Genomic DNA, 12,966 nt, shown 5'->3' on the forward strand with positions numbered 1-12,966 from the left:
TACAATAACACAGTGAGAATACAGTATACATTAATAGATACATTCAAAAATACTTTTTAAGAAATCACAACTAAAAACAATAGACCATGCCTCTTAAGTAAAAAAAACAACAATATTGATACTGCACAGCACCACAGAATAAAAATGTGTTAAAAAAAAAAAAAAAAAAGAGAGAAAAAAAATTGCACTTAATAACTTAAGCATTTAGGCAAATGAAAACTTTTCCCCGTCATAGCTTCTGCAATGGTGTTCCATAGGGATGCAACGATACAGTTAAGTAACGGTTCGGTACGATTTTTGATACGGGGGTCACGATTTTCGATCCGATTCAATACATTTAATGCTCTGTTAAAATATATATATATATATATATATATATATATATATATATATATATATATATATATTTTTTTTTTTGTTTCGTTTTTTTTTTCTCTTTTTTTTTTGCTAGCGAGCAAAAATTAAATTGCCATCATATAAACATGCATTTTAGTGCATAATATTTACTGTATGTGCTTACTTCTTACTGATCTGAAAAATGTTTGTACAAAACTGCTGAGAACAATCTTTACTGTTTGTAAAGTGAGGCAAGGCACACTTTTGATTTCTACAGCTTTCTTAGCAGCTAGGTTTACTACATGAGCAAGACATCCTATTTGTGGTCCGAATCCATCCGTGTCACATGCTGAATTAACAATATTTGCAACATTATCTGTAGTCACTGGTATGGAATGATTTGGCCTTCTTAACTTCCATTCAGTCATGACAGTTTAGAATTCATCGATGTAGTATATGGACTACGTAACCCATAATCACTCTGTGCTCACGTAGCCAATGGCATGGGACGTAGCACATCTAGTGGGCCATTTCATGATATCTAGTGTGTGCGCGCATTAAAAAAGTTAACAAGCGCCGCTGAAGTCACGTCTGCTCATTACTACACAACACCAGCATATGACACAGCGCTCTTAATTTCATTCAGCTGTTTATTATCAAAGCGAGGTTGTTCGTAGCAGCCTAGTCGGTAACAATGTTTTGGCGGAGTTTGTTGTAAATATCCGGCGTTGTGCCGAAAAACAGCCACCCGCGTGAAATGTCACTCCTGATGGGAGCGCCCACACGTCAACGACACCGGCGCGCTGTAGATGGTCCACAGTCACTCCGGAGCACTGATGCGGCCGGTATACGTTGAACAACAAGATATAATGGGAACGATTGTCATGTTCAAGAAACCAGTCTGAGATTATTCCAGCTTTATGTCATGGCGCATTATCCTGCTGAAAGTAGCCATCAGAAGTTGGGTACATTGTGGTCATAAAGGGATGGACATCAGGTAGGCTGTGGCGTTCCAACGATGCTCAATTGGTACCAAGGGGCCCAAAGAGTGCCAAGAAAATATTCCCCACACCATTACACCACCACCAGCAGCCTGAACCGTTGAAGGCAGGATGGATCCATGCTTTCATGTTGTTGACGCCAAATTCTGACCCTAGCTTCCGAATGTCGCAGCAGGAATCGAGATTCATCAGACCAGGCAACGTTTTTCCAATCTTCTATTGTCCAATTTCGATGAGCTTGTGCAAATTGTAGCCTCAGTTTCTTGTTCTTAGCTGAAAGGAGTGGCACCCGGCGTGGTCTTCTGCTGCTGTAGCCCATCTGCCTCAAAGTTCGACGTACTGTGCGTTCAGAGATGCTCTTCTGCCTACCTTGGTTGTAACGGGTGGTTATTTGAGTCACAGTTGCCTTTCTATCAGCTCGAACCAGTCTGGCCATTCTCCTCTGACCTCTGGCATCAACAAGGCATTTCCGCCCACAGAACTGCCGCTCACTGGATATTTTTTCTTTTTCGGACCATTCTCTGTAAACCCTAGAGATGGTTGTGCATGAAAATCCCAGTAGATCAGCAGTTTCTGAAATACTCAGACCAGCCCTTCTGGCACCAACAACCATGCCATGTTCAAAGTCACTCAAATCACCTTTCTTCCCCATACTGATGCTCGGTTTGAACTGCAGGAGATTGTCTTAAACCATGCCTACATGCCTAAATGCACTGAGCTGCCGCCATGTGATTGGCTGATTAGAAATGAAGTGTTAACGAGCAGTTGGACAGGTGTACCTAATACAGTGACCGGTGAGTGTATGTTCAGGGTGCCTCGGAAAACATCCAATCAGAATATTACACATGGAACGCCATAGCAGAAGCTATGAGGGGAAAAGTTTTCATTTGCCTAATTGGTAAAGTTATTAAGTGCATTTTTTTCCCCCTTGAAAACGACATTTTATTTCTTCTGTGTTTCTTTGCAGTATTAATATTGTACTTTTAATTAAGAGGCATGGTCTATTGTTATTAGTTGTGATTTCTTAAAAAGTATCTTTGAATTTAAGAGTAAACGTTTATCGCGTTTAAATGGGTGTACTTGATCTATTAATATGTACTGTATTCTCACTGTGTTATTGTAAATTGGTTAAAAAAAATTGGGGGGGGGTTCAATAATATCGCATATCGCAATAATTTATGAGATAAATTATCACACACTAAAATTTGTTATCGCGAAAGGCCTAGCCATCACACCATGCAGATACATCAATTGATGAGCTTAATAAAAATAGCGTTGTACTGAAGTTTTTTTGTTTTTCCCAGGATGTCAGTTGTTGTGCGAATGACGCAGACGCAAGTCTGATGTGCAATTCAACTGACCAGAGCGTTTGACTGATGACAATATCTGAAAAAATTGGATTTGAATCACATTTTACCATACCGACGAAAGTGGTTTACAACTGACTTGAGGATAAAACTCAAACTAAATATAAAATCTAAAAATAAAAAAAAATAACTTAAAAAGAAAGATTTCACTGAATCTTGCAGTTTATGCCTAACAAAATAATTCAGAGTGTAACCTCGTATGAAAACTGGTTATCACGTTTTTCAGTTCAGATGTTTTAGATTTGAACCAATCTGGCCTCCAGTATTCCTGCGTGGGGTTTGCACTGATATGCATATTCTCACGAGGCCTCTATGGGCACTTTCACACTAGACCAAGAAGACTAGGGTCCGGTTGGAGAGCTACCTTGCACCGGCACTTGCAAATGAGCTGTTGAAAAAGTTCAACATTTACACTGCACCAACCAAACTTTCAGAGTAGCAGGATAGAGAGGGGAGGGAGCGTGGAGCTGTGACGCTGCATGTAATGTAGCATAGCATTATTTTTACATGTTAAACTGTAAATAGTTTATTTTTTTATTTTATTTATGACTGCTTTTATCTTGCAATTATAAAATATAACCGTGCATCTGAATGCATCATTTTTTGCCAACTGACTCTTCTGTGAAGCAGAAGATAGTATGCATCTAAGTTTGAATTAAACAAAATTTAAAATATTCAATTAAATTAAAAAAAAAAAAAAAAAAACACTGCGAACTGTCGTATATAAAAAATGGATAGGGGAAAATTAAACCTTGAAAGGGGTGTACACACACAGGTGTACAATCACTCTTACTTTCATGACTTTTTGGACAATCAAATTGTCGCCGCCGTATTTGTAATTGTCCACGCTGTACTTCTAGGCCTGTCGCGATAGCAAATTTTAGTGTGCGATAATTATTCTCATAAATTATTGTGATATGCGATATTATTGCGCCCCCCCCCCCAAATTTTTTTTAACCAATTTACAATAACACAGTGAGAATACAGTATATATTAATAGATCAAGTACACCCATTTAAACGCGATAAATATTTACTCTTAAATTCAAAAATACTTTTAAAGAAATCACAACTAAAAACAATGGACCATGCCTCTTAAGTAAAAAACAACAATATTGATACCACACAGAAACAAAGAATAAATAATATGTGTTAAAAAAAAAAAAAAAAAATGCACTTAATAACTTAAGCATTTAGGCAAATGAAAACTTTTCTCGTCATAGCTTCTGCAATGGTGTTCCATAGGGATGCAACGATACAGTTAAGTTATGGTTTGGTACGATTTTTGATACGGGGGACACGATTTTCGATCCGATTCAATACATTTAATGCTCTGTAAAAAAAATAATTATATTTTTTGTTTCGTTTTTTTTGTTGTTGTTGTTTTTTTTTTTTTTGCTAACGAGCAAAAATTAAATTGCCATAAAAAAAAAAAAAAAAACATGCATTTTAGTGCATAATATTTATGTGCTTACTTCTTACAGATCTGAAAAAAATTTGTATAAAAGTGCTGAGAACAATCTTTACTGTTTGTAAAGTGAGGCAGGGCACACTGTTGATTGCTACAGCTCTCTTAGCAGCTAGGTTTACTACATGAGCATGACACCCTATTTGTGGTCCGAATTCATCTGTGTCACGTACTGAATTAACAATATTTGCAACATTATCTATAGTCACTGGTATGGATTGATTTGGCCTTCCATTCAGTCATGACAGTTTAGAATTCATCGATGTAGTATATGGACTACATGTCCCATAATCACTCTGGGCTCACGTAGCCAATGGCATGGAAGGTAGCACATCTAGTTTGCCATTTCATGATATCTAGTGTGCGCGCATTAAAAAAGCAAGCGCCGCTGAAGTCACGTCTGCTCATTACTACACAACACCAGCTTATGAGAATCGACTTTCATGAACAATAAACAGGACGAGTTTGAAGCAGCTATTCGTTGTCAAAGCGAGGTTGTTCGTAGCAGCCAAGTCAGTAACAATGTTTTGGCGGACTTTGTTGTGCCGAAAAATAGCCGCCCCGCATGAAATGTCACTCCTGACGGGAGCGCCCACACATCAACTACACCGGCGCGCCATAGATGGTCCACAGTCGCTCCGGAGCACTGACGCGGCCGGTATACGTTGAACAATAGGATATAATGGGAACAATTGGCTCCGGCCCTAGTTTTTGCCGAACCTGGAACGAAGATGCATTTTGCGCAGTTGGTAACGTGGAATTCAAACTTTTAACAGCACGCACGCAGCGGAAAAATTACCGCCTTCATTTTTATTTATCGCGCGATAAATGGAATTATTGCATACTGCGACAGGCTTATGTACTTCCGCTTCCAAGGATGCCCTGCGTGTACCGTCAAAGCCTAGAGCATCACAGCGTGCTTTCGACGCCACACATAGAGTAGCAAAAGCGCATCCTGCTCCGGTTGCATTCACAAGCGAAGCAGGGTGTGCTTAAAGTGGACGGAGACTAGAGGAGTTCCAAAAAATCGATTATTACATGCATCGCGATTCGACACGTGACGATTCGATTACGATTCATAAAGGTTAAAAAACGATTATTTTCACTCCTAACAACGCTCGTAGCGAAACGAAATTCAAGACACGTCTGCGGCCCGGACACCGTTAACGGACGCACACACAACGTTATGATGGATGCTCCCAGTTACTGGAAGATAGATTTACTCCTTTTTAAAAGACTGGAAAATAAATTTGTGTATATGGCAGGCAGGACCAGAAGCCGGTCGCGCTTTTGTGCGCATTTTTAGAGCGAGAGGGGAAGAGAGATAGTTCTTTGCTCGTTGCTCCTTGCCTTTCAGATGACCAGCTGTAGTTTTAAGGCATTTCAATTAAAAAAAATATCCTGAGTGTGTTGCTAAGACCCGTGTGCATCTATAAGAGGTGAGTACAAGAACCCTCTTGTACTGTTTAGCCTTTATTGTTGTTGTTTTTGAGATGTTAATAGTTAGCGCCGAGCGCTAAGCTAATGAGCTAATTCGCTAACGTGTATTTCATATGCAGAACTTGTAAAACCATGATAAAGTACAGTGGTAACACTACAAACATGCGAAATAGAAAGAGAAGAAAGTGCGCGCGCTGTAATGAGTGTGAGTGTAGCAGTGTCAAGACCAGTTGAGATTTCCACCTGTTACTCCAAGAGGTAACACTGTGAAAACAAAGTATATTGGTTAAAAGAAGTCTTATTTCTAAAGACACTTTGTTTGTGTCCAGAAAATGTCGAATTCATTCCACCAGTGTAAATTTCATTGCATTGTTGAGAGAAATGAGTACTCCCTTTAAAATAGTTAAGCATTTTGCACTTTCTTGTAAAACGAAATAAATAAAAAAGCAGCTTAAGGGCAGCTTTTTGTTGTATGGGCATTATTCCATCTTTCCTGTTGAATCATAAGGATATTTTAAATAAATAATGGACATAAATTTGCTTGGCTGCTTTAGTAATCAGTGCTGCACGATGCATCGATAATTGTGATAACCGCGATAACCGCGATCATAGACGATATCGCGATAATCGATTAAAAATCGAATCGTGGCGTCCTGAATCGTAATCGAATCGAATCGTGGGGTGCCTAAGATGGCACACCCCTAACGGAGACTCATGATTTTTGAGCGGACCAGCCTTCGGTTGTTTGGTCTGAAGTAGAGTTCGGATGTGCATTCACATTTACAAAACGAAGGGATTATCTGAGAAAAACAACTCTGGCCTGTTTAAAACGGACCAAAAGTGCTAGTGTGAAAGCGCCCTACGGGAAAAACTAAACTGGGAACTGAATATACTCCAATTATGTGAGAAGACAGAAAGAAGATCAAGTCAATAAAGGTAGTGTGGTTCAGTACCTGGAGCCAGCAGCGACTCTATATCCACTGGTATTGAATGTGACATGTGTGGCATTAGTAGTGAACCGGGTAAGGATCCCATCCGGGTCACCATCAGGAAACGTGTGAACCTGCACTGTGTTATTGGAGGTTGCAGTCACAAGCTTCTTATTCTGAATATCAAAAAAGTGTCACGTTGAAATCAACATTTTCCATTCAAATTTTCATAATTCATGTGTACATATTACAATATACAGTGGTATCTCTACATACGAAGTTAATTCGTTCCAGGACCTTGTTTGTAAGTCGAAATGGTCGTATGCCAAGCAGGATTTTCCCATAAGAATACATTATAATTCCATTCATTCGTTCCACAGCCCGAAAACCTACACTAAATCCTTAATAAATACTGCTGGTACTATTGCAAATAGCAATTACACAGAGCAAAACAAATAAATTATGGATAAAAATGGGAATAATAATAAAATAATAGTAATAATAACAATAATACCTGTAATTTAGTAACGAATCGGGTTCCAATGTGGCAAATGTGTTTGCGTAGTGTTACCTGAACGCATCGCGTGGCTGACTTGACAGAGTGAGATGGTACTTTTTACTTTAACTTTCACTTTGTTTACTTTGTTCAGCTGCGGGGGACAGTAGTCGTGTTGTGATCCACAAGTTGATGGAATAAATGATTAGAAACCTGACGATTTCTTTGGCGATGTTACCACAATAATAATCGTCACCTTAACTTATAAAGACTTGGAGGAGGACCATCGAGAGTAGACATTCTACTGCTGTATTGTCGAGCCAGTTCACGGATGCACACACCAAGATTATATTTTTCTATCATTTCCATCTTCTTTTTAATGGTAAGCATCACCTTTTTCCTTTTTTTTCATCATTTGCACTAACATTGTTGGAACTAATGTTGATTACCTCACAAGAAAATCTGCCGTGCGTCCGTTGTGCGGGGAAAAAAAAAACAAAGAAACTGCGGCGCTGTCATAGATCGTCGTATTTACAGCATGTCGTCGGATGTAGAAACAAATGGCAAGTCAAACTTTATGTCGGATGTCGAAAAGATCGTGTGTTGAAGCGATCGTATGTCGAGGTACCATCGTATTCCAAATTAGAATCTGGAAAATAAACCACCTTTACTGCCAAAGAATACGTTTTTTCGCCAACATTGATGAACCTTGGATCGTCGTCCAGATTCTCCCATATACGTACATCTCCATCATTCCCACATGTCACCATGAACCTGAGGAGAGAGGAACACAAGTAAGGATTACCCCCACCTTAGCTGGGGTTTTTTTCTGCAAAAATTCGATTCATCATTTTTGGGGATTTTTTTTTTTTTTTTTTTTACAACAAGAACAAGAGGCAGAGAAACATCTCAAGTTTTGAAAAATGTTAAAGGGCAACTGAAGACCTTTCCGGATTTTGGTGTAATTTTATGAATGTAAACTTTGGACGAGTTCATCAAAACAACCATGACATTATCAACACGTAATTGTAAGGATAATTTGCGTTTTTTTTTTAGTTTTTTTGCACTCCGTTAATGGTCCCTTCGCAAACCCGGAAGTGTGACGTAGGCAACAGAAGACTACCCACAGCTAGCATAGCAGCAACAACGATGTCAGTGATATTTCCACCAAAGGTAACCATTCAAGATCGCTTTTTCGTGACGCTACCGATGGCAAAGGCTCCCAGGAAAGATGAACTACAATCAATCCCTACATGTTTGAACCTGAGGCGTCAGATGACAGCGATTTACTTGATACAGCAGATGGCGTCATGACGCCATTTGACAGCTCGACACTTCACGAACGGGAGAGTGAGTGGTAAGCCTAAATCCAGCATCGTGATTTTTTTATTAGAGAGAATGCGATTATAAATAGTTGATTTTTGATTGACCGGGAAATATAATTGAGAAGTCATCGAATAATGGATGAGCGGGAGTTATGGTCAAAAAAACAGTTGTGTTTGTGGTTGAGCGGGAAAAAACAGCGTATCACCTCAAACGAACTCCCCGGGAAAATACCTCATTTAAGGATGGCCATATTTAAAGGTAAGCCTGTTGCTCTTCTTCAGAGCCTTTATCAGCAATGATGTGTTACGGTACAATAAACTGAGTCTCATGAGTGTTGTATATAAAACCCTTTGCCTGGCAACGTGACAAAGTTGCCCAGATTGTAAGAAACGGTGCATTGCATTTGCTATGATTGGCATACAAGCGAAGATCTACTTAGCCTGGATGTTAACTACCGTAAGTAGAACTTAGTTCAGGCAAATGTGTTTCCTTTTCCAATTAAAGTACTAAAATCACTAGATATGACACAATCGAGCCTTGTCTAAATTAATTTACTGAACACCAAGACAGTGCGGTCATTTTTCCATCGTAGCTAGCTAACTAGGTTCCCATATGTAGCCCTAATTTGCTTTGAGATTGGTAGAAAAATTCACTTCACCACAAAATACTAAAGTATGTTAAACTAACCCATGATACCTGCTTGAATTCCTTGATATAAATTAAAGTGCGTACAACAGGAGAAAAAAGATATAAATAGGATTATTATGTGAATTAGAATCATATTTTTAGACCATTCGACTATATACAACAATTTAGCAAATCGCAGATGACGAGAAACTAGTCTTTTAATCTGCCGGTTAGCCACGCCTACCATTATAGGGCTCTCACGTCCCCAACAGGTGGATGACGTCAGCGGAGTCACGATTTCATCTGATTTAGTATGCAGCCCGTTGAGGGGGAATTATTCAGAACGAGGAAAATGGGACAAACAAAACGCAAAACGTCATTGTTTCAGTCTCTGTGCTCCAATATTTTTACAGAATACCGTAATTTCCCGAATATAACACACACTTTCCCCCCCCCAAAATCAACTTGTAAAATCATGGTGCACATTATAAACTGGTACATGGATGGAGTCAGAAATATATATATATTTATATATATAAACCGATTTTTTTATTGACCATGGCCATGTGCTGTTGAAGAAACGTATGTGGCGATCCGTTGCCGACCATTACGGTACGTGACGTCACCATTTTGTTTCGGTAATACTTCAATCTGATTGGCCGAATGATTTCGTCTGTGTTAAATTCTGCTTTTTTTCACTCTTCATAAAGCACAGAATTTAGTTTCTTGAACTCATTTGAGTCAACGTTTATTGCAGCTCTGCAAGTCGGACCATAACAAACATAACAACACAGACTTCCTGTGTCCGTCAACTATATCTGTCGCTCGGGAAATTCAAACCCAAATAACAATAGGTCCTATTGTTATAGTCGGGTCACAGCGATGAGCTCTCTCGGATTTCCGATTTACGTTCTCACTTTCATTTTACCGTATCAATCCATGGAGGAAACATTTACTCATCATGATGAAAAGAGCAAGTTATACAGCAGCCTTTAAAAGAAAAGTCACATCTGTTTTGTTTTCTCCTGGATTCTGGTAAGTTCAAGAAGTTATCAGATCATATTATTACCGTACATATGGTCAGTTTACGGTAATGTTTTGAACTACCAATGTGCTCTGCTTGTGCTGTGTTTCACCAGTCAGTAAAATGACATTTCTGTATTTGTACACGAGCTCTGTTTTCTCGTATTCTTCTATTTAGTGGTGCTAAAATTAGGGTGCGCGTTATACAGGGGTACAATAATTTTCCCTAGATTTTACAAGTAAATTTGGGGTGCACGTTACACACGGATGCGCCTTATATTCGGGAAATTATGGTATTCTTTTTATCCAAGTATTTTTCCCCAATACCTAAATAAATGGCATGGTCATGACAAATACAGTGCCCTCCATAATTATTGGATTTATAATAACTATGTGTTTTTTAGATTCTAATATATTTTTTTCTTTCTAAATAATATGGGACCTTAATGGAAAAAAAAGAGAAAAATCCAACCTCCAATACAAGTGCATTTATTCAGTGGGGAAAAAATCCCACATAAAGAAATAATTATTTGACATCAAATAATGTGTGGCACAATTATTAGCACCCCTGGTGTTAATACTTTGTACAACCCCTGTTGCCAACAAAACATACTATAATGTTTCACAAGATGGGAAAAGACAGAAAGAGGGATCTTCAGCCATTCGTCTTTGGAGAATCTCTCTAAATCATCCAGAGACCTGGGTCCTCTCCTCTGTACTCTCCTCTTCAGCTCACCCCACAGGTTTTCAATGGGGTTGAGGTCTGGGGACTGAGATGGCCATGGGAAGAGCTTGATTTTGTGTCTGGTGAACCATTTCTGTGTAGATTTGGCCATATGTTTAGGGTCATTGTCTTGCGGAAAGACCCAGTGACGACCCATCTTCAGCTTTCGGGCAGAGGGCAATAGATTTTGATTTAACATGTCCTGGTATTTCAAAGCGTTCATGATGCCATGCACCCTAACAAGGTTCCCAGGGCCTATGGAAGCGAAACAGCCCCACAGCATCACTGACCCACCCCCATACTTCACAGTGGGGTGAGCTGAAGAGGAGAGTACAGAGGAGAGGACCCAGGTCTCTGGATGATTTAGAGATATTCTGCAAAGAGGAATGGCTGAAGATCCCTCTTTCTGTCTTCTCCCATCTTGTGAAACATTATAGGAGAAGAATAGGTGCTGTTTTGTTGGCAAAAGGGGGTTGTACAAAGTGTTAACACCAGGGGTGCTAATAAATGTGCCACACATTATTTGATGTCAAATAATTATTTCTTTATGTGGGGATTTTTTCCCCACTGAATAAATGCACTTGTATTGAAGGTTGGATTTTTCTCTTTTTTTTCCATTAAGGTCTCATATTATTCAGAAAAAAAATATTAGGAGCTAAAAAACACATAATTATTATAAATAGGGTTGTTTCGATCATGTTTTTTTGCTCCCGATCCGATCCCGATCGTTTTAGTTTGAGTATCTGCCGATCCCGATATTTCCCGATCCGATTGCTTTTTTTTGCTCCCGATTCAATTCCAATCATTCCCGATAATTTTTCCCGATCATATACATTTTGGCAATGCATTAAGAAAAAAATGAATAAAACTCGGACAAATATATTAATTCAACATACAGTACATAAGTACTGTATTTGTTTATTATGACAATATAAATCCTCAAGATGGCATTTACATTATTAACATTCTTTCTGTGAGAGGGATCCACGGATAGAAAGACTTGTGAATTTGTATATTGTGACCAAATATTGCCATCTAGTGTATTTGTTGAGCTTTCAGTAAATGATACTGTAGCCATGCCCAAATCCATGATGGGAAGTGGAACCATGACTGTGCGTAGTGCTACCAATTGATATATCTTCTCTACGTTGGAAAATAACATAAGGTGTTAAGAAAAAGATCAATTGCTACCTTGCTTCCCCACATTGCTTCCCATGCTATTTCTAATCATAGGGAGAGGGAATGTAAGGCTTTAGCCAACTAAAAAAAGGCTCCAAAGGCTGCCAAAATTCACTCTATTCATTTTACGCTGTCTTATCTATTTAGGTAAAACGGCGCCATTACAAATTGAGCGCGACAATGCATGAGTGGATTGTGCAGCGCAGCTGCATTAATTGCGTTAAATATTTTAACATGATACACTTTTTAAAAAATTAATTACCGCCGTTATTGGGATAAATTTGATAACCCGACCTTAAGCCTAAACTAAAGACTCTGGATGAGTGTAACATATTATGACTGTAATGTTCAATTCAATTCAATTCAATTCAATTTGTATAGCCCTCAATCACAACAGAGGTCTCAAAGGGCTTTACAGAGGCAATATGATACACAATTAGAAATGAAGCAACAAAGATGAATAGATATAAATACAATTACAAAACGATTAAATAAAAAAAATATATATATATATACATATATATATATATATTTTAAAAAAGCATGGCCGATATTTTTTTGCCGATTCCGATATTTTGAAAATGACGTGATTACTCCATAATGGTCAAAACTGTCGACTTCACCTTTACTGTAGCACCTCCCGAACGATATTTTATGCCACCTAAATTGGGCTTATGTCATTTCCCTTCCCTAGCTTCGGAGAATGTAAACAAACCGAGAGGCGTGACAGCTAGCCGACATGCTAACCCGAACCGGGTGATGTTTCAAAGTCTTCGAAGCGGAAAATCACACAAAACTAGCCCGGATCATTTCACATGACGACTGGGGTTGTCGATTGTCTTTGCCGATTGCCAACCCGCCCGGCGGAGAGCAATTAACACCTCGTTCCCCTGCTACTACGGACAGGAGAGCTCGGCTGGGAAGCAGCTGGACAACGACCGCCGAACAAACCGGCCGACATCGGAGGAGCGTGTAGCTGCCAAATGGTCAACACAAATATGGCAAAATGCTTTACTAGACGGCGAAGTCATAAACAGCGAGACACTCAGTG

At 39.0% G+C, this 12,966-nt stretch overlaps 1 protein-coding gene across 1 annotated transcript in view; it reads right to left on the bottom strand.

The window, feature by feature from the left end:
* wdhd1 (WD repeat and HMG-box DNA binding protein 1) overlaps nt 1-12,966 on the bottom strand; it is a 94,237-nt gene that overhangs the window by 62,065 nt on the left and 19,206 nt on the right. The window contains exons 4-5 of the mRNA XM_057851238.1: nt 7,702-7,810; nt 6,565-6,716 (exon numbers count right to left, since the gene is read on the bottom strand). Of these exons, the coding sequence (XP_057707221.1) occupies nt 6,565-6,716; nt 7,702-7,810 (261 nt within the window). The remainder of the gene's footprint in view (nt 1-6,564; nt 6,717-7,701; nt 7,811-12,966) is intronic.

This window comes from Corythoichthys intestinalis, chromosome 1, assembly GCF_030265065.1.
Source record: "Corythoichthys intestinalis isolate RoL2023-P3 chromosome 1, ASM3026506v1, whole genome shotgun sequence".
Classification (NCBI taxonomy): Eukaryota; Metazoa; Chordata; class Actinopteri; order Syngnathiformes; family Syngnathidae; genus Corythoichthys; species Corythoichthys intestinalis.